Genomic DNA, 21,842 nt, shown 5'->3' on the forward strand with positions numbered 1-21,842 from the left:
TGATGGAGGACCGCTGTAGCCACCCTCAACGACACGTTCTCAAGATGGAGGGTGAGGGAACAGCTGCAGTCGCCTGCGGTTCCTGCGCAATGTTTGCCATCTTGCCAAAGGTTGCAGGCAGCTTTACCTGCAGCAATTGCATGTTGATTGCCCTCTTAAAAGACAAAGTCCAGCAACTGGAGGAACGTGTAGCTACGCTCCAAAGAATTAGAGAGCTGGAGCTCTTCTTGGAAGCAACAGAGCACACCGTCTCCACCAAGGAGGAGACAGGGGACTTCCCTGAGAAGGAGGCTAGTTCACCAACACAGGAGCCAGATATATGGAGAAACGTGACTCAAAGAAGTAGGAGGCCCAGGGTTCGCTCTGATTGTTTAGAAATACACAATCGCTTTGAGGTCCTCTCCCCTAGCATGGAAGACGAAGAGCATTTGAGGATCTCTCCCTCATTACAGTCGATCAGGTATATGAAGACGAGCAGCAAAGTCAGTCCTCAGGGAATGTGCAGGCGACCGTGGAACGGACAGCTCACGGAAGAACCCCGACCAAACCTAAGAGGAGGCGTGTAGTGGTGATAGGGGATTCCCTACTGAGGGGAACAGAAGCAGTGATCTGTGGGCCTGACAAGATGTCTCGGGAAGTGTGCTATCTCCCCGGGGCTAAGATCCAAGATGTAACTGAACGACTGCAAGGAATCATAAAACCCACTGACAAATACCCCTTCCTCTTGGTTCATGTGGGAACCAATGACACTGCAAGCAATAGCCTCCAGAAGATCAAAAGAGACTACGAGGCTCTGGGCAGTTGAACGACGTGGCCCAGGGAGAGAGGGAAAAATAGTGGAAGTGAACAGCTGGCTTCGCAAATGGTGTAAACAGGAACGGTTTGGATTCTTAGATCACGGAATGCAGTTTCTTGAAGATGGACTTCTGGCAAGCGATGGGCTGCACCTCAAAACGGTTGGGAGGAATGTTTTTGCCAAAAATCTCAGAAACCTCATCAGGAGGGCTTTAAACTGACTAATGTGGGGGAGGGAGACAGTGCTCCTGAAGGTAGGAGTCTATCAATTGATGAAGATGATCATCCAAATGTCATAGACCAAATGGAGCAAACAGCACGCAGACCTAGTGGTGGGAGGAAAAAATCCTTAAATAAGAGACACGGGGGAATGATTAATGGACCTCAATGTCTGTACACTAATGCGCAAAGCATGGGAAATAAACAAGATGAGCTTGAGCTCTTGGTACAGCAAACTAAATATGACATAATAGGCATCACTGAAACCTGGTGGGATAAGTCCCATGATTGGAATGTAATAATGGAGGGATACAATCTATTTCAGAGAAACAGACCAGACAAGAAAGGAGGAGGAGTGGCGTTATATGTCAGGGATGTGTATACCTGTGAAGAGATCCAAGATTTAGAACCTCAAAACCAAAGTGAGAGCATTTGGGTCAAAATTAAGGGAGAGAAGAATAACAGTGACCTCATTGTGGGAGTTTACTATAGATCCCCAAGCCAAACGGAGGACATAGATGATGCCTTCCTGGAACAGATGGCCAAGCATGCAAAAGGAAGGGAGATAGTAGTAATGGGGGACTTCAATTACCCGGATATTTGCTGGATGTCAAACTCAGCCAAGAGCATAAGGTCAAACAGATTCCTCACTGGCCTTGCAGACAACTTCATTGTCCAGAAAGTGGGAGAAGCAACAAGAGGAACAGCCATTTTAGATCTGGTCCTAACCAATGTTGATGACCTGGTTAGTGGGGTAGAAGTGGAAGGATCATTAGGCGCGAGTGATCATGCTCTTCTAAAGTTTACTATACAGCGGAAAGGAGCAGCCAAGCATACTAGGACTCAATTTCTTGACTTTAAGAAAGCCGACTTCATAAAACTTAGGGAAGTGCTGGGTGAGATCCCATGGACAGTAATACTAAAAGGAAAGGGAGTTCATGATGGCTGGGAGTTTGTTAAGAGGGAGATAGTAAAAGCACAACTTCAGGCAATACCAATGAGACGGAAACATGGAAGGTGCCTAAAGAAGCCAGGGTGGCTATCTAAAGAACTTTTAACTGAGTTAAGATTAAAAAAGGATGTGTACAAAAAATGGAAAAGGGGGGAAACCACCAAAGAGGAATTCAAACAAATAGCCAGCACGTGTAGACACAAAGTCAGAAAAGCTAAAGCACAGAATGAACTCAGGCTTGCTAGAGAGGTTAAAAGCAACAAAAAAGGCTTTTATGGGTATGTTTGTAGCAAAAGGAAGAACAAAGAAACAGTGGGGTCACTCAGAGGAGAAGATGGTGAAATGCAAACAGGGGACACAGAAAGGGCTGAACTCCTCAATGCCTTCTTTGCCTCAGTCTTCTCCGATAAAGAAAACAATGCCCGACCTGAAGAATTTGGAGCAAATGATTCAGCAGAGGAAACACAGCCCAGAGTAACTAAGGAGATAGTACAAGAATACTTGGCTAATTTAGATGTATTCAAGTCTCCAGGGCCAGGTGAACTGCATCCAAGAGTATTAAAAGAACTGGCAGATGTGATCTCAGAACCACTGGCAGTCATCTTTGACAATTCCTGGAGAACAGGCGAAGTCCCGGCAGACTGGAGGAGGGCAAATGTTGTCCCTATTTTCAAAAAGGGGAAAAGAGAGGACCCAAATAATTACCGCCTAGTCAGTCTGACATCAATACCAGGGAAGATTCTGGAGCAGATCATTAAGCAAACAGTCTGTGAGCACCTAGAAAGGAATGCTGTGATCACCAATAGTCAGCATGGATTTCTGAAAAATAAGTCATGTCAGACGAACCTGATCTCGTTTTTTGACAGAATTACAAGCCTGGTAGATGAAGGGAACGCAGTGGATGTAGCCTACCTTGATTTCAGCAAGGCATTTGACAAGGTGCCCCATGATATTCTTGTAAAGAAGCTGGTAAAATGCGGTCTTGACTATGCTACCACTCAGTGGATTTGTAACTGGCTGACTGACCGAACCCAAAGGGTGCTCATCAATGGTTCCTCTTCATCCTGGAGAAGAGTGACTAGTGGGGTGCCACAGGGTTCTGTCTTGGGCCCGGTCTTATTCAACATCTTTATCAACGACTTGGATGATGGACTCAAGGGCATCCTAATCAAATTTGCAGATGACACCAAACTGGGAGGGGTGGCTAACACCCCAGAGGACAGGATCACACTTCAAAACGACCTTGACAGATTAGAGAACTGGGCCAAAACAAACAAGATGAATTTTAACAGGGAGAAATGTAAAGTATTGCACTTGGGCAAAAAAAATGAGAGGCACAAATACAAGATGGGTGACACCTGGCTTGAGAGCAGTACATGTGAAAAGGATCTAGGAGTCTTGGTTGACCACAAACTTGACATGAGCCAACAGTGTGACGCGGCAGCTAAAAAAGCCAATGCAATTCTGGGCTGCATCAATAGGAGTATAGCATCTAGATCAAGGGAAGTAATAGTGCCACTGTATTCTGCTCTGGTCAGACCTCACCTGGAGTACTGTGTCCAGTTCTGGGCACCACAGTTCAAGAAGGACACTGACAAACTGGAACGTGTCCAGAGGAGGGCAACCAAAATGGTCAAAGGCCTGGAAACGATGCCTTATGAGGAACGGCTAAGGGAGCTGGGCATATTTAGCCTGGAGAAGAGGAGGTTAAGGGGTGATATGATAGCCATGTTCAAATATATAAAAGGATGTCACATAGAGAAGGGAGAAAGGTTGTTTTCTGCTGCTCCAGAGAAGCGGACACGGAGCAATGGTTCCAAACTACAAGAAAGAAGATTCCACCTAAACATTAGGAAGAACTTCCTGACAGTAAGAGCTGTTCGACAGTGGAATTTGCTGCCAAGGAGTGTGGTGGAGTCTCCTTCTTTGGAGGTCTTTAAGCAGAGGCTTGACAACCATATGTCAGGAGTGCTCTGATGGTGTTTCCTGCTTGGCAGGGGGTTGGACTCGATGGCCCTTGTGGTCTCTTCCAACTCTATGATTCTATGACTCTATACAGTGTCAGATTCAGGGTTTTGCAGAAACAGAGGTGTTTATACAACATTTAAATATATGTATACAAATGTATGTATATGCACTTTATCTATGCTTCTTTGCCCCAGAGATACTAGGGGCAGACCCAGTTGCAACTTGAAAGCTGCACAGCACCTAGTGAAACATAATATAAAGAAGTCTGCTAGTTCCTTCCATACTACAACTAAAGACTGTGACTCCATGGCTTAAGATCCAACCTGATTAATTGTTCTGGAGAACTCAAAAGCTTTCCCCCCCTGTTCTGCACCATTTGGTTGGTCCAAATGGTATTGGTAGGGTGTGGAATTTGGATTTTCCCTCATAAACCAACGTCAGTTGCATGGAAAAGCAAAAACACAGTTCTGCTCCAAAAAACAACGGTTGAAAAAGTTCTCAAGAATACAGGATGGCGTTACAGCCTTGATATCTTGCACTTCTTCAAATTTTCTGATGCATTTTCAACTCAATGTATCAAATAAATGGGATGTATCAAAATAGGTATCCAAAAAGTAGTTTAGGATAAAATAAGTTTAGAAATGTGTCTACCAAGTTTAAACACATATTTAAATTTATATTTTGTGATAAACTATGGACTTGGCTACACTGGTAAAGAAAAAATGATTTATATGTGTTGTATATGCGATATAACATTGTGCCACCAGAGTCCCGTTTTTCTCTACCTGTTTTCCCTGTTTAAATTTACAACACATTTAACTCAAACGCTTCTTTGATGTGCCTAGATCCAGCCTGTTAAACAGGAATTTTGTACAGTTTCTGTTTTTATTTTAGAGTCACATATTAATGCAGAAATGGAATGGAACAGAGCCATCAAAGGTGTCAGAACCACATCAGGAACGGTAAGCTCTGCTTTCATTCCACAGTACATGTGTGGTACGGATCCCCCCCTCCCTTAAAACAGATATATTCCTGCTTCCAAACTTTTCTTCTTAGCAGAGGGGGCTTCAAACAGAATGATTTTCTAAGTACTTAAACTATGGAACAAAGGGTGAGAACTCTTTAATGAAATTCACAAGCCCCAAATCCACTCAGTTTTAGCCAAATGACACCTTCCCACAACTTTTTAAACATTAGATAAGGTGGCCAGCCCACCTCTGCTTCTCAAGGCAAAGTGGCTTATGGAAATATAACCTTAAAAAAAACCTTTTTTAAAAAATTACAAAAAGTGAGAATAAATGAGATTCACAATAGAAACAACATAATATTCCAACCTCCATCCAGCTAGCACAAAGGCCAATCAAGGGAAATGAGTCTCTCCCAAAAGGCCTGAAGTGTATCTGCCTGTTGAAGCTCTACTGGGAAAGAGTTCCAAAGGCTCTGCGGAAAAGGCCCTCTCCCCCATGATACCCCACCTCACAGACCTAGGAGATAGACACACTGAGAGGGTCTCCAACTGGGATTTCAGAGTGTGGGTGGAATGGTTCAGCAGTAGGTGGCCTGTCGGATTACTTGGGCTCAGACTGGTTAGTACTTTAAAGGTTAAAAACCAGCATTTTCAGTTGGACCGAAAAACATACTGGAAGCCAGAGTAGCTGGTATAATACAAGTGCTATTGAAGCTATACTATACAGATTTCAATAGTTATCATATTAATTACATTGAGGTATGTGTGAAGAAAAGGTCCCTGTGAAACATGACCAAATTTATTTTATTTGTTTCTATGCCATCATGATCCCAATTACTTACAGATACTGGAGTGCAATTATATTATGGTATATTATACTATAATCAGATAATTATACTTCTAAGAATGGGCTTTTCCATGTTTCCTCCCATCGTATAATTTTCCCTATGAAACAAAATCTTATCAGTGATAAAAGGCACACAGCTCTTACCTCATTGCACTTGCTTATTCGCCTTGCCACAATGAGCTGAATCATTCCACGCTTGTTTCCCTCTGTGGACATGGACCTTCGCAGGGTTTCCATGGCATCTTGGTTCGTTTTGCCCAATAACGATTCTCCATTTACTGCTATTAGCTGATCATTCACTCGGAGTCTTCCGTCCTGGCAAGGGAATAATGTCCACGTTAGGAAAAAATAAAGGACCTTTCCGGCATCTTTTAGCTAGGAAGAAAAAATCTTAATCCTGAGGGTTTATGGTTAAGCGAACACAACTATAATGACTTTTGAAGAAATCACTACAGAGATATCGCTCCCAATTATATACATATTTGAACTTCACATCATTATCATAATCTGTTTATGTAAACAGCATACTAAGTGAAATGTGCTTTTAAGAGTTGTTCCCATCTTTCCTCCCTGAGCCCCTGAAAGTAATCCCCAAGCCATACTAGTTACAATAAAATTATACAGCATTGTTAACATAGCTCCGCTGAACATTGGGACCTTCCTGTCTTCATATTACAACATTCAATATTCTTATGAGATGGTGGCATTGTGCATTTATATGTGAATAATCCCATCTATAACAGAGTCCAAGGATCTAGTTACAGGTAGGTAGCCGTGTTGGTCTACCATAGTTGAAACAAAATAAAAAATAATTCCTTCCAATAGCACCTTAGAGACCAACTAAGTTTGGTATTGGTATTGGTTATTTGTTATTGGCAATCACACAAAAGCTCATACCAATAACAAACTGAGTTGGTCTCTAAGGTGCTACGGGAAGGAATTCTTTTTTTATTATTATTTAGAGTCCAAGGAGTATGTCATCACTTTTGGCTCTTCTGTCCCTGGGGCCAGAAAAGGGAGAAAGAGAGCTTTCTCCCTGGCATCACTATGGACTTCTTTTCCAATTAGGTGTCTTCCATGGTTTGAAAGCAAATGCAATTCATGTGAGGAAGGGCTGTGAGCATCTGCTTTGGATGCAGGAGGATCCAAGTTCAATCCTTGGCATCTCCAGGTAGCCCTGGGCATGTCTTCTGTCTGAAACTCTGGAGAGCTGCTGCCAGTCAGTGTGGACATTACTGAGCCAGAAGGACCAATGGTCTAACTCTATATAAGGCAACACCATGTGTTCCTATAAGAGCAAAACACTTGTTGGTCTCTCTAGTCTTGGCAAAAAGGAGAAGGTACTCACTTCGCTGCCATATGTCCGACTCGTATCATTCATTCCCACCTCTTTCAGGTCTATTGTGTAACTAGCTGGGTGCTACAGGCAATGACCACTCTATGGTTCAGATAGGTTGTGCTGCTAAATCTGCATGGTCAGGCAGAAGACCTCCAAGAATACTGAACCCAGGATTGTAGATGTTCCTCCTGATTGGGCCACAGGAGTCCTAGGAAACTTGTTGTTGGTCGGCTGCAAAATCTCTCATTGACCACACCATTTTATAAGTAGGCAGGTCTGGAACTTTGCTCATAAAAGAATAATGTTTTATTTTCTTTAATAGTGTCTTGCTGTTTCATTGGTGATCAAGGTGGAAACTGTAGATGTTCCATAGCAATAAAATATAATAAAATGATGAAATATACTTATGATTCAAAGGAAAAATCAGGAAAGAATTGGAAAACATGTTAAAGAAAATAAATAATGGAAAGTTACCAGGTCCTTTAAAAATGCTACTTATTTATCCACTTACCTTAGAAGCTGCTCCACCATTAATAATGGACTTGACAAAGATGCCCAGGTCTGCATGGTTCTCTTTTGACCGGTTACCTTTCACACTAACACCAAGCCCAGCTGATCCAGAATCATTAAGGGGAACTTCAAAGGTGAGGAATTCCCTGGTGCCATCAGGGGTAAGGACAAGATCTTCTTCTTCTGCTTTCTGTCAGGAAAAGATTAGCCATGGCATTATTTAAAAGCATTTCTTCTTTGTAATTATCTTCTAACTACAGCTATTAATTTTTCTTAAACATGTAAGAACTACAATACCATGAACATTCCTATTGAAATTCTTCTATGCAGAAATCTGTGATAATAGTGCATCTGGCAACACCTTCAAATAATAATTCCTAGTAACAGTTGTTGTGCATGTGTGCACGTGTGTGTGTGTGTGTGTGTGTGTGAGAGAGAGAGAGAGAGAGAGAGAAAATGAGAAAAAGGGAGAAAGAATGTGTGTATGCATTCTGAATTAATACAATACGATACTTTCTGAATTAATACAAATTTGAACCATTCCATTTCCAAACAGGAAATAATTATTGGCGGCATGAAAAACCAACACATTTTCTGTTGCAAGTTCATTTGCCCTTCCAAATAATGACATTTGAATATTTATGTATTCTGAGCAGCAAGAAGGATACAAACAGCAGGCAAATAGATAAATACCCATTAGTCATGTGCTCCATTTTTCTTTTGCAGTTGGGATTATTAATAATGTTCAAAGAAACGTCATATAAAACATTACAGATGAGATCAGGTAACGGTAAGCCTCTTTGCTCTTGGGTGCCAGAAAAGTCATATGGGGCACAGCTGTGAATACTAAAAAAAATATATCTTCGACATTTCACATCTGTTCTACTTTTACACTCCTACCTTTGTTGCTCACAGTACACTGCCTGACTCCAAATAAATAGCAATGATGGTGGCTTGCTGACATAAAAAGAGTGAGTGGTTGATGCTTAGTAGAATTCAGAGATAGAAATAAAATACGTTGTTGTTGTTTTTGCTAGATTAAAATTAAAAACTATATCTTGCCATTTTGTGATTATAAATTTGCTTGGTCACTTGTGGTAACCATTTGCTTTAGGTATGCTGCTCTAACTACTGGAAGCTCCGTCTCCTGCTAGAAGATGGAGACAGAGTGTAGATTCAGACTTCATAATGTTACCCATATTTATTGAGTATAGTGTGCCTTGTGGGAGATTTTTCAGTCAAACCCAACCATGCACATCCATGCTAGTAAGCAGATGAAGGGGTTAAGGACCACAAAGGAGTACATTTCTAGAGAAGCTGTAAAGGGGAGGGGTAATACCTCTGATGGGGGACATGTTGTGCTTTGTAGTTTGTCCACCTTTGGTCCCCACCCTGCACTCAGCTCTCACCTGTGGCTCCTAGAAACTGTGCATACAACAGTAGCCACACCCTAGGAACAGCTTCGACTGGCCAGTTAAACCAGGTGAGGATAACCTTTGGGTCTCAAACCCTTGGTGAGTTAGGGACCTCCCCCAAACACAAAGACAGGCTCTGGCAGATTGAGCAGACTAGACCAATAGTGGATCCAATGGTCAAGAAGGAGGATTCTGCGTGTGCTGTAGAGGGAAGTGATGGGCAAACAGGGCTTGTCAGACTGGGAAGGTAGCCCATCTAGCAGAAGGAAAACTCTGAACATAAACCTGTGCTGCTTTGTGGGATATCTTCAGGAGAATAAAGTAAACCCTACACAAATCCAGAGTGGAGTCCCAAGATAGTTGAATAGTTGTACACATCTTTCTGGCCAAGCTGGTACCAAATATATTGTTCTGCTTTCCTCTGGACCACATCAAGGCTGAGACAGGGGTCTTGTTGTCTGAGTAGCCTAGGACCTCCATATACACAGCCCAGGCTTGCGCCCCAGGGAGGTCACTTTGGTGCTGCTAATGCAGAGGTTTGACATCACCTCCGGATGTGCACTCTATTGTCTCAAGACAGACAGATGCCTACAACAATACTGGGCCATTCAAAGATCTGACAACCTATATTTCCTATGTTTTGTAAATGCTGCATATATCTCTATTTTAAACTCTGCTGTGGGCTTTAAGGGCTATTGAGTGAGTCATGCCCCATGCACTTTTTGAATTCAGACAGTCAGTCATTTTTCTTTTGCAGTTTCCCACACATGTGGGACTTCAGAATTAACTAGTACTCCCCAGTTATTTCCCAATACATCTTTCTGGGGAGCAGAAGAAGAAATAGTACACTAAGAGTAGCAGCATCCACAGTACTTAATGACAACAGCAAATTTCTAAAGAATAGAATAGTGATGGGGGGGGGCTAATCTCAATTTGGAACTGAATCAGCACTTAAGAGTATAATCAAAGAACTCCCAACAAATATTCATTTCCCCTGCAAGTTGGATAAAACATGTCTGGCCACAAAGTCCTTCATTAACAATAAGTAGGTGCCCATAGTGCTAATGCAATTGTCATTCATACATCATAGAAGTTGTAACAGTTGTACTTCCTGGGTCAAGAACTAAAGTTTCCCAGCAATTTCTATCAGCTATTTGTGTATGCCAGTAAGCAATGATTTCCCAATGATGCGAGTATTTCCTGAGACAATCCAACCTTATGTGAATTCTCTCCATCCTTCACATCCCAGTTGAGTTACCACTGTTATCAAAGCTAATGTAAAACATGGCTAGCTTCAGGCAGTGTTATGAAACTAACTTCAAGCAGCAGTTAAAAATTAAGCATGGTAAGCATTAGCACTGGTGCAGATGTTATGCTGCACTATAGTTTACACTGACAGCAATGTTATTTGGGGCAGAAGCCACTGGGAGAGCAAATGGTTTTTAGGTATAAAGTTCCAAGCTTAGTCCTTCATATCGCTAGTTAAGAAATTACCATATCTCCAGAAGTAGGTCTGGGGAAGACTTCTGGTTGAGAGAACTCCTCCAGGATAAATAAGCAGCATTGGGTTACATAGTATTAGCTGAACTTACTTTAATGGACTTCAGCATATGCTGGCTGGTGCAAATGGCAGCTGTGGTCCAAAACATCTGGATGGTACCAGGTAGCTGAAGGCTGCACTAGGTTAGTGCCTTACAGGTTATGCCCAACAGGCACAAACCACCACTTACGGTAATTACTGGCAGTATAAAATACTGAGACTGAATACTCCAAAACTTAAAGCAGACTTTTATTTTGAGAAGGAAGGAAACACTGACCATGTGAAACACAACAGTGTCACCAACATCCCATGATCATGAATTATGGCTTTAAAATGCAAGGGGAAATATGTAAAATGTGGCATTTAAAAACTGAAACTGAAAATATAACACAATCACTGACTAATTGCAATAACTTCCATTTGATCTTGATATGCTCCAAATTAACAGCTTCAGCACGTCAATCAAAATACCTCAACATTATTTTCATGATTAGATGATCCGCGAAAGAAATTTATTGCTTCGCATGCCCCCGTCACCACAGAAATAAAACACCCAAGTCAATTTGTGTGCTGTAATCGTTGAACAACAAGGCTCAACTCCCTCAAGAGTTCTTGCATACCATGTCCAAAACAATTAGCAACTTCACAATGCTCTGTTCAGAGCTGCTGTACTGAAGAAAAGGTCACCTGAAATGACTTCAGTTGAATGAATGAAGCTGCTCAAGTATGTAATTTGCAATAAAAATGCAATGGGTGATAAACTACATAGGTGACTTCTTTGCCTCAAATTCAAACCTAGCATCGGTGAACAGTAAGTGACATGCCATCATTTGTTTCCAGAAATTTTGTAAACCCCCACCAGCTCACCTGAAATGAAGCCCAGGTATATTTTCAGCTCTTGTTAGCTTTGCCTCCTGTATGCCTTTATAGACAGGCCATTCTATGATCCTATGTGTACAACTCCAACTTTAAGAACACAGTCCTCTATTTGAAGAGATTTGAGAAGAGTCCTCTGCTTGATGGGGTTTGTCTATCTGAAGAGCTGTCCAGACAAAGTCTGGTTTAAAAATGAAGGGAGAGCAACAGGGGCCTTAAAGTTGCCTATCTGGGCATCTGACTAAGCAGGCACACAGGTCAGCTGCTCACAACCTTCCCCACTAAGGTGAAATGTACTGTATTTGTATTCAAAATATATACATTGTTTCTAAATTTGCATCTATAAACCTGTTAGCATATGCATATTTTATGCAAATCTGTGTCTTCTTTCTCTCCTTTTTTGTGATGTACAAGTGGCCACCCTAATCCATTCTCATTCTAATTCTGTCCATAGAAACAAGAAGCCAAGAAATGTACCCAAAATGGATATGGCACCTCCACTAGCTGAAGTTTGGAACACAAATAGGTGAAGACACAGTAATTTCTAATGGGGAGGGAACTGAAAATTGTGTTCTTTGCTTTGCAAAGAAGAACTGGCAACCAGTATTTCCAAATGTTAGTTGATGACAGAACATAAAGGACCAGCCATAAATTTTGGGATGTGAAGATTAAAAAGCCATTATGAGAGAGTCACACAACAGATTTTTCTATTACAAGTTAAAAGTTTCTACAGTAATCTCCGTGCAGAATTGCACATGGTTCCCAGTCAGGTGACCGAAAGTATTGGCTTCACAGCCCCAGTGTGCTCAGCAAACACATCCTTACTCTTGTCCTGATGCATGATGATGGAGCAGCCCAATGTGCAACGCTCTCATTGCCCAAACTAAATTCCATCAGAATCTTGAAATGATTGCAAAGCCACCTTGCAACAGGCTAAAAGTATTGTGGATCTGAAACCAGTAACAGCTGTCTGTCACTTATCACACTCCAAGTAAAGTGAATATGATGCTGCACAGATTCACCCTGCCCCTGAAACCCTTCTTGGAAAATGGACATTTTGAATTTTTGTTGTTTTTTTAAGGGGGGGGAGAACATGCAATACTACTAGATGTGCAGGCACATAGAGAAGGAACATTGAAGACAGAGAGCATTCCACTCAGCGTTAACATTTGTTGGAAGAAAAAGGAGAAGGGAAAAACAAAACGAAAGTGAAGTGAGTAGTTGATTCATGGAACACACAGAAAAGAGTCCATGCAAGTTATGGTATTAGTTTGATCTTACCAGAATACTTTTCAGGTTAAAAGAAAAGCAAATAACACTATCAGGAAATATATAGTGTTCATATCTGTATTCCTGATTATGTTAAGATAGATAGACGAGGCTGACTGTATTTGGCCACAAAGAAGGGATATGTACAGAAAGAAAAATGATGGAAAGGAAGTTTGGAGGAGATACTAGGGCAAAAATATGAATGTTGGGAAAATAGCAGTCAGTTTGAGAGGGGTTTATTTTTTGAGGGGAGTGTAATGCAGCTAACTATTCACAGTTACTATAGACCTTGATGGAGAAACAATGACCACAGACTGAATAAGAGATCAATTTCTGAATGGAGAGGAAAAGAAACATCGGGTGCTTCCAGACTGTCACTATTTTCAGGTGGGGTTCAATGACATAACAGCAAAATCACATTGCATAATTATAGTTGCATAACATATCCACTTCCCCAAAAGACTGGACTTTTATGTTAAGTGATGGAAAAAGCCAATGCAAAGTACAGAATAACACATGCTTACACATAGTGCTGTCTACCCTCACTACACACACAGAATGCTCATTAAATAGCCAATGTTGTTTACCTCCCTTCAAACAAATCAAGAAGAATGTTCAATTGACAGGAAGCACCTAAGGTGTAAAATAAGTCAGGCCAAAGGGATTTGTAAAAAATCATGAAGGAAGAGAGACCAAAATTATGAAAGAACTTAAGGATATTGTACATGTAAGGGAAGGAAAGTAAGGCAAGGCCAGATCGAAAACTGTAGATAAGGGGCGCATGTTTGGACAGCAGCAATTAGTAACAGTCAGGAAATAAACTGAAGGAGCATAAATTAAGCAGAAATGAAGGACCTGAATGCTGTTGATATTAAAAAAAAAAATCAAGCTAACCAAACTCATGAAAAAATTGCTGACTGTGGTATGGTGCCTATCTTTAAGTAAAGGACACCTGTTTAGAAAGTGTATATGATAAAGTGAAATAAAAAATGAATTGCATGGAAACACAAAGAAATGGGACACATAGATAAGAAGTTACAAAAGAATTGAAAAATAAAAGCAGGAGACTAAACCAAAGCCAAAAGTAAATGGGTGTGTGCATTTAGCTCAGGTTAAGTTATCAAAAATTAGGAGCAGTCCAAATTGGGGCAGCAGAAACAAGATTGTGCATGTAGAATCTGAACTCCCTACCCCCAGACAGATGTGTCTCTGTTGTATAACTTTTCTCATATGTTGAACACGTACCTCCTTACCCTGGCATTTGACAGTTAAGGTATTTTGCTTTGTAGGACCCACTTATCTGGCCAACTTTTTAATGTTCCAAACAGTTCTATTTTGTTGTTGTTATAAGATTGTAGTAAAATATTTCCAATAACTAAACACACAGAGATTTGGAACTTTCCTGTGAAATCTATACCCAAAACACTGTATCAGAAAGGCAAAGAGAATGTATAGTACAAGTACTCAAAAGATTTTCACCTTTTTTTTTCTAGCTGGACTCATGTGACTTATTTGTTATGTTGCTACCTTATTCTTTTACCTAGCTGGCCCCAGGCTGTGCTCAAAGCTAGACCAGCAGTGGAACTGTGTCACATTCAGACTATTCTCTGGGCAGAAAATTAATAGGTGAAGTTTTCCCCACCATTGCACCTGCATGCTGAGGTTATTATGGTCCAAGTGTGTTGTTATAAGGACGTGTTAAAGCTTGGCCTCTCCGTCTAGCAGTGAGCTGCAGACTTTGTTTCTTATATTCTGAGTAAATCTTTGATGGCCTAGTGTAACTCAGATAGGTACAAAGATGAAGTGTTTGTAATTGCACATTTATTTGAATATAACTGAGTAAAGCAATTTATAGGTTAAATAGCAGGTGAATAATGAAATTATTATTATTATTATTATTATTATTATTATTATTATTATTATTATTATCTAACTTCCCATTTAAACTATTGAAGCATGCTGTACTTAGAGCTTCCTTTGAAACTGATCCAGCAACTCTGACTGGAACAAAATAGGGCTGCAAGATTATTCATTGGGACTGAGCATCTCAAACACCAGTTCTTTATCAGCTACATTAGCTCTCAGGAGCATTACTGGTGCTTTACTTGAAGGCCATTGGGATCTGGTTACCCGAAATATGTTTTGTGTTGGGGTGGGGAACTTCTGGTTCTCCAGATGCTGCTGAACTGTCCCATCATCCCTAACAATTCACCATGCTTGCTGGGGTCAGCCAAGCTCATTCCTTCACGGTTTCACATTTAACTTCTTTCTGGGTACAGCTACTGAAAACTTCTTTCTGGGTACAGCTACTGAAAACTACTAAACTTAAGTAATTCAACCTCAAACACTGGGGCACTAACACAATTTGCTCACTGAGCCAGTTTCTGTTTTTCTTTAGTAGATCAAAACATTCTGCCCAAAGAGCCTCATGGGCAAACTGTGATCATAGTTTTGATTTAGTTGGTGCTACCATGAGTGCCCACTGCATAACTAGAAAACCATATACAGCTGATCACAGCTACAAAGAAGACTCATTGCTCTCTTCTCTTCAGCTGTTCCCAAGCGCAATATTCTAATTTCTGCCACATGTTAGGGTAAACATTAATTAATCTTATTTGCACATATAGACGGAGGCTCATTATTCTTATTAGCTAAGTTAATATGTCACATCTGGCAAAGGCTCTACATTAGTACAAATCTAACAGTAGCTGCAGAATTTCAGAAACTATATGCGGAGGCTTGTTTGAGATTCCATGGTAGACTGGGAGAGTCTGTTTTAGTTTTAATCTTATCACTGAGACACTATTTAATATGCTAGAGCAGCATCCAAATTAAAGGCCTGAAACCTTTCTCTGTTACAGCTCCCATCTTAGTAGCATCTGCATATTGTACAAAAAGCTTGCAAATTACATGGGGCTTACATTCCAGGGACTGCGCCTAAAGCAAAAATCGAGTATAGTCAAAACACAATGGCCAGTAGGGTTGCCAAAGTCTTTTCCCCCAGATGCCTGTCCCCTTCCCCCATTTTATTAATTTATTTTTAATTTGCTAAGTGTGTAAAGCCAAATGCACATAACTCAAATGTGTGTAAATTGTGGGCCTACTGTACTGCACTCAGGTGGGATGGAATGCTACCATCATCCCATCTGCTCAGTGAACAAAGCTGTGAGAATGTTCCCACAACATCTTCCACAAAGAAAGAGATAACTGTCTTATCAATAGAAGTAGATCAAGATTTCAGATTAAGGAGGTTCGAAGAGATAAAAGGACTAGTAACCGATTGGCTGCAATACCACCAGCTTAATGAAGTACCGTATTTTTCGCCCCATAGGACGCACCGGCCCATAGGACGCACCAAGTTTTTTGGGGGGGAAATAAAGAAAAAAAATTTCCCCCCCCCAGGCACTTGCGGGGCAGGCAGCGGGGAGAATCGCTCTTTTCCCCACCGCCCGCCCGCAGACCAGGTCCGGGGACAGCGGGAAGACGTGCTGCGCCTCCCAGCTGTCCCCGGAGCTTGCGGGGCAGGCAGCGGGGAGAAGCGCTCTTCTCCCCGCCGCCCGCCTGCACACCAGGTCCGGGGACAGCGGAAAGAAGCGCTGCGCCTCCCCGCTGTCCCCGGAGCTTGCGGGGCAGGCAGCGGGGAGAAGCGCTCTTGTCCCCGCCGCCCGCCTGCAGACCAGGTCCGGGGAAAGCGGGATGGCGGCGTTCCGCCTCCCTGCTGTCCCCCGACCTTGTGGGGCTGGCGCTGCGGCTCTCCAGAAGCCTGGAGAGCGAGAGGGGTCGGTGCACACCGACCCCTCTCGCTCTCCAGGCTTCAGCGAAAGCCTGCATTCACCCCATAGGACGCACACACATTTCCCCTTCATTTTTGGAGGGGAAAAAGTGTGTCCTATAGGGCGAAAAATACGGTATTTAAGTCAGTTAAAAAGAAAGGTTATTCAAATAAAACCCTTCAATCTGAAGAAGAGTTGCTAGAAAATAAAAACAAATTAATTTCTAAAATGCATAAACTCCTACTTGATTGGCAAATGAAAGATGAACAGGTCAAATCAGTGATGATACACTGGACGAGGGATTTTGGTTATAATATTGAGTTAGGACCATGGGAGAGATTGTGGAATATAGATCTGGAATACACAGTATGTTATACTTCGAAAGAAAACTATATGAAGATGATGTACTGCTGGTATTTTACTCCTAGTAAATTAGCTAAAATGTGTGAATCAAATTCTAATATGTGCTGGAAATGTAAAGAGATATAGGGCACATATAATCATATATGGTGGTCATGCAAGCTGGTACAGTAGTACATTGGGTTACAGACGCTTCAGGTTACAGATGATTCAGGTTACAGACTCCGCTAACCCAGAAATAGTACCTAGGGTTAAGAACTTTGCTTCAGGATGAGAACAGAAATTGTGAGGCAGCACCGCGGCGGCAGCAGGAGGCCCCATTAGCTACCTGGTACCTCAGGTTAAGAATAGTTTCAGGTTAAGAATTAAGGTCTTATCTTAACCCAAGGTACCACTGTAAAAGCTTTCGGGGAAATGATATATAACGAGTTGAAAAAAAATGTTGAAAATAACCATTCCAAAGAAACCAGAAACTTTTCTTTTAGGAATTTTAGGTACAGATATCCTGAAGGACCTGAAGAAATTGTTTATGTACGTGACCACAGCTGCCGGAATATTGATGGCCAAGAGAGTGAAAGAAAATACAGTTTCAACCAAGGAAGAGTAGCAGATAAAATTAATGAAATATGCTGAAGTGGCAAAACTTACAGGAAGAATTAGGAGCCAGGAAGAGTCAAATCTGAATAAAGAATGGGGGAAGTACACAATGTTTTTTGAAAAATTATTGTAAACAACTACATTCATTAGCAGGTTTAACAGAAAACTTGTAGTAAAAATTTGAACTATGGATTGATTAAGGACTTATAATATAATTGAAGTTCGTGATGAGATGCAGAGTGCAAATATATAAGGATACACAAAAGGGGGCACTCAAAGGGGATATGTTGTCTGCATTTTGTTTCTTTTTTGTTGTTATTGCTTGTAAAATTAAAAATGCAAAAATAAAATAAATTTAAAAAGAGATAACTGTCAGTTTTACATGGTGTTAATACTATACTCAGGTCTTATGGACTGGGGTAGTTTTGTGGAGCAGGCTGAGGTCCAAGGAACCTAAAAGAGATAGTTACCAAATAGTAAGATGGCTGAAGTAATAGTACAGAGGAAGAAAATAACTGGCAGCAGTGGCGTAGCAAATTCAACAGTGAATGCAATTTTGATAGCCCAAGAACGTGTAATTTTAGCCATAGCAGCAGGCAGCAACTAGCAGGCCGCTTAGCACAAGAGGAAGCATTGCCTGTGGCCCACAGGTTACCCCCCTCGGGTCTAGACCAGGGGTGTCCAACTAGACTGTGAAATATTCCTGCTAAAAAACCACAAAAAACTGGCAGTGATCTACCCATTGTATTGACCAAAGTTGTTGAGCTTTTTTTGGGGGGGAGACCCCAAAAACTTTGGGCAATCAACCAGGATCACGCAATCAGACCAGGATCAACCAGGGGCGCCCCACGATCGACCTGTTGGACATCCCTGGTCTAGACCCTGTATCCAGGGCTGCTATACCTTTAATTAAAGATAACAAGAGGAACTTGAGAAGTTTTGACTTTTGTTGTCACCTAGCAACTCTAAAGGGGCAACAAAGACCAAGATATAGCGAAGAGAAGGCTTAGGAGGCAGGCAAACTTCACATATAAGCTCATTAGTATAGGGTATCATTACCTCTTTTTGTGATGCTATGGTAGTGATTTTGTACTGGCACCCACAGAACTTTTATCAAGATATGAGTGCTAGTATCTCTCGCTCTCTCTTTTTTAAACCAAAAAGCATTGTCTGGTAATAAGCCACACTGAACACAATTGGTTTCATGTTTGTAAATATTAAAACTAAGTTTGGAACTAGCACATACATTCAACCATCATGGACAAAGTAAAAGTAAAGGTAAAGGGACCCCTGACCATTAGGTCCAGTCTGTTGAATGGTTTCTTTAAATGTAAAGGTTCATCATTGTTCTACCTGATGTGTATGTCTTTAAGGGGCCAGAGCAAGGGCCAGAGCAAAATAATGAGACCCAGCTTTACAGCTGTGAAACATAGCAGGTGCTGCTGAGTTGTATTGATTAAGCTGTGTCAGCACTTGGGTGTAGTATATAAGGAGCAGCACCTAGCTCTCCCATTACCCTGGGGGATGGGTTGGTGGTTGGGTTATGTTTGTTTGTTGATGTATTTAGTGTAAAATGAGTTTTTGTTTTTGTTATTAAAACCTTGTTTAAGTTATTTTTGAGTCCCTTTTTAATGCATGGTCTCCCCAGCAAGCTCTCTGCAGCGCTACTAAACTGCAAATACCCAACACAGTCGTGGCCGACTCTGGGGTTGCGGCGCTCATCTCGCTTTATTGGCCGAAGGAGCCAGCGTTTGTCCACAGGCAGCTTCCGGGTCATGTGGCCAGCATGACTAAGCCGCTTCTGGCGAACCAGAGCAGCACACGGAAACACCGTTTACCTTCCCGCTGGAGCGGTACCTATTTATCTACTTGCACTTTGACATGCTAGGTTGGCAGGAGCAGGGACCGAGCAGCAGGAGCTCACCCCATCACGGGGATTCGAACCGCCAAACCAAGTACAAATTTATGAAACAGCTTAACTTTGCACATCAAGATACATATATTTCATAAACTGATATGGAATAACCACCAGTAAAGGACACCACCAAAATTCAACAGATTAATTTCCAACATCCATAGAGATTCAAATTAGGCAGAGAAAGAGATTGTGTGTTAGATAAAACGATTCCCTATGGATTATTGCTTTAGTTCCAGGCATTATTATTCCCAATAAGCCATTTAGAAACAGCTTGCCTACTCTGGTAAAATAAACTAAACACAGCAGTACCCTGGGGTGGATTGCATATTCTCTCTCTCCCTCTCTTAATTTTTTTTCTTCCGATTGCATCTTTATTAAAAATGTAATCTGAAACCATTCAAAACGGCCCCCAAATGGATATGAAACCAAAGGCAATCACCCTCATGTTTAACGTGACCAGTCTCACATTATTGGAAGACAAAAGGCTGCATTTTTCTTTATCTCACTAAAAGTCACAAGAAATAATAAGCAGTGTTCACAATACTCCCAATCAACGCAGAGAATAATACTGTCAACCTCATCAGTATCAAACCTCTACCCATCTGCTAATAAGAATTCCTCTCCAAATGATACAATCATATACTAGGGAAAGTATTTATCAAAGTCCCAACCGTTATGTATACAGTGTTTGCAAGTGGGTATCTTTCACAAAACTCTTTGGGTTAGTAAGCAAAATAAATCACTTTGTGCTAAAGTACAAATTCCAGGATCCTAACCAATTGAGACACATGAATTTCGGTCAGTCACTGTCAACTCTTTGATCTTTGGTGACCGTTCTCCACATTTATTTGCCTGAGCAACTTCGACTCCTCTGCCATAAAATGATTCTGGGGCATGAATCCCTTCCAGTCGGGATTCAGGCCTCATCATGGGACTGAAACTGCCTTGGTCGCACTGGTTGATGATCTCCGGCGGGCTAGGGACAAAGGTGAGAGCTGTTTCCTAGTTCTGCTGGATCTCTCAGCGGCGTTTGATACCATTGACCATAACATCCTTCTGGACCGTCTTGAGGGGCTGGGAGCTGGGGGCACTGTCATACAGTGGTTCCGCTCCTTCCTCCTGGGCCGTGTTCAGAAAGTGGTGGGGGGGGATGAGTGTTCAGACCCCTGGGCTCTCACTTGTGGGGTGCCTCAGGGTTCTGTCCTCTCCCCCATGCTTTTCAACATTTACATGCAGCCACTGGGAGAGATCATCAGGAGGTTTGGGCTGGGTGTTCATCAGTATGCGGATGATACCCAGCTCTACCTCTTTTAAATCAGAACCAGTGAAGGTGGTGAAGGTCCTGTGTGAGTGTCTGGAAGCGGTTGGAGGATGGATGGCGGCTAACAGATTAAGGTTGAATCCTGACAAGACAGAAGTACTGTTTTTGGGGGACAGGAGGCGGGCAGGTGTGGAGGATTCCCTGGTCCTGAATGGGGTAACTGTGCCCCTGAAGGACCAGGTGCGCAGCCTGGGAGTCATTTTGGACTCACAGCTGTCCATGGAGGCACAGGTCAAATCTGTATCCAGGGCAGCTGTTTACTAGCTCCATCTGGTACGTAGGCTGAGACCCTATCTGCCTGCAGACTGTCTCGCCAGAGTGGTACATGCTCTGGTTATCTCCCGCTTGGACTACTGCAATGCGCTCTACGTGGGGCTACCTTTGAAGGTGACCCGGAAACTACAACTAATCCAGAATGCGGCAGCTAGACTGGTGACTGGGAGCGGCCGCCGAGACCATATAACACCGGTCTTGAAAGACCTACATTGGCTCCCAGTACGTTTCCGAGCACAATTCAAAGTGTTGGTGCTGACCTTTAAAGCCCTAAACGGCCTCGGTCCAGTATATCTGAAGGAGCATCTCCTCCCCCATCGTTCTGCCTGGACACTGAGGTCCAGCTCCGAGGGCCTTCTGGCGGTTCTCTCACTGCGAGAGGCCAAGTTACAGGGAACCAGGCAGAAGGCCTTCTCGGTAGTGGCGCCCGCCCTGTGGAACGCCCTCCCATCAGATGTCAAAGCGATAAACATCTACCTGACATTCAGAAGACATCTGAAGGCAGCCCTGTTCAGGGAAGTTTTTAATATGTGACATTTTAGTGTATCTTTCATCTTTGTTGGAAGCCGCCCAGAGTGGCTGGAGAAACCCAGCCAGATGGGCGGGGTACAAATAATAAATTATTATTATTATTATTATTATTATTATTATTATATGTTTTAGGTTAATTCGTATGACATGCTGGCAAGTCCTGTTGAACCTCATCATTAGTCATGCAGTTTACCCTAGAATATATCCAATTGCCTGCAGCCTGAGCACTGCCGGAAAAAAATCAGTAGAGATAGGAAAGTTATTAAGAGGAAAGTCATCATCCTATTGAGGAGCGCCTAATTTTTTCCCCCCAAAAATACTCAAGTTTCCCCAGAGTCCTATTTTTAAAAAACTGGTTGAGGTTTAATAATA

The 21,842-nt window shown here is 42.1% G+C and overlaps 1 protein-coding gene across 8 annotated transcripts in view; it reads right to left on the reverse strand.

The window, feature by feature from the left end:
• Positions 1-21,842, reverse strand: part of PARD3 (par-3 family cell polarity regulator) — a 560,882-nt gene that overhangs the window by 187,699 nt on the left and 351,341 nt on the right. For all 8 annotated transcript variants that reach the window (XM_083579257.1, XM_083579256.1, XM_083579253.1 and 5 more), the window contains 2 exons: positions 7,599-7,787; positions 5,893-6,063 (listed from right to left, as the gene is read on the reverse strand). In XM_083579257.1, the coding sequence (XP_083435383.1) occupies positions 5,893-6,063; positions 7,599-7,787 (360 nt within the window). The remainder of the gene's footprint in view (positions 1-5,892; positions 6,064-7,598; positions 7,788-21,842) is intronic.

This window comes from Podarcis filfolensis (assembly GCF_964270895.1).
Source record: "Podarcis filfolensis genome assembly, chromosome: 12".
NCBI classification, from domain to species: domain Eukaryota; kingdom Metazoa; phylum Chordata; class Lepidosauria; order Squamata; family Lacertidae; genus Podarcis; species Podarcis filfolensis.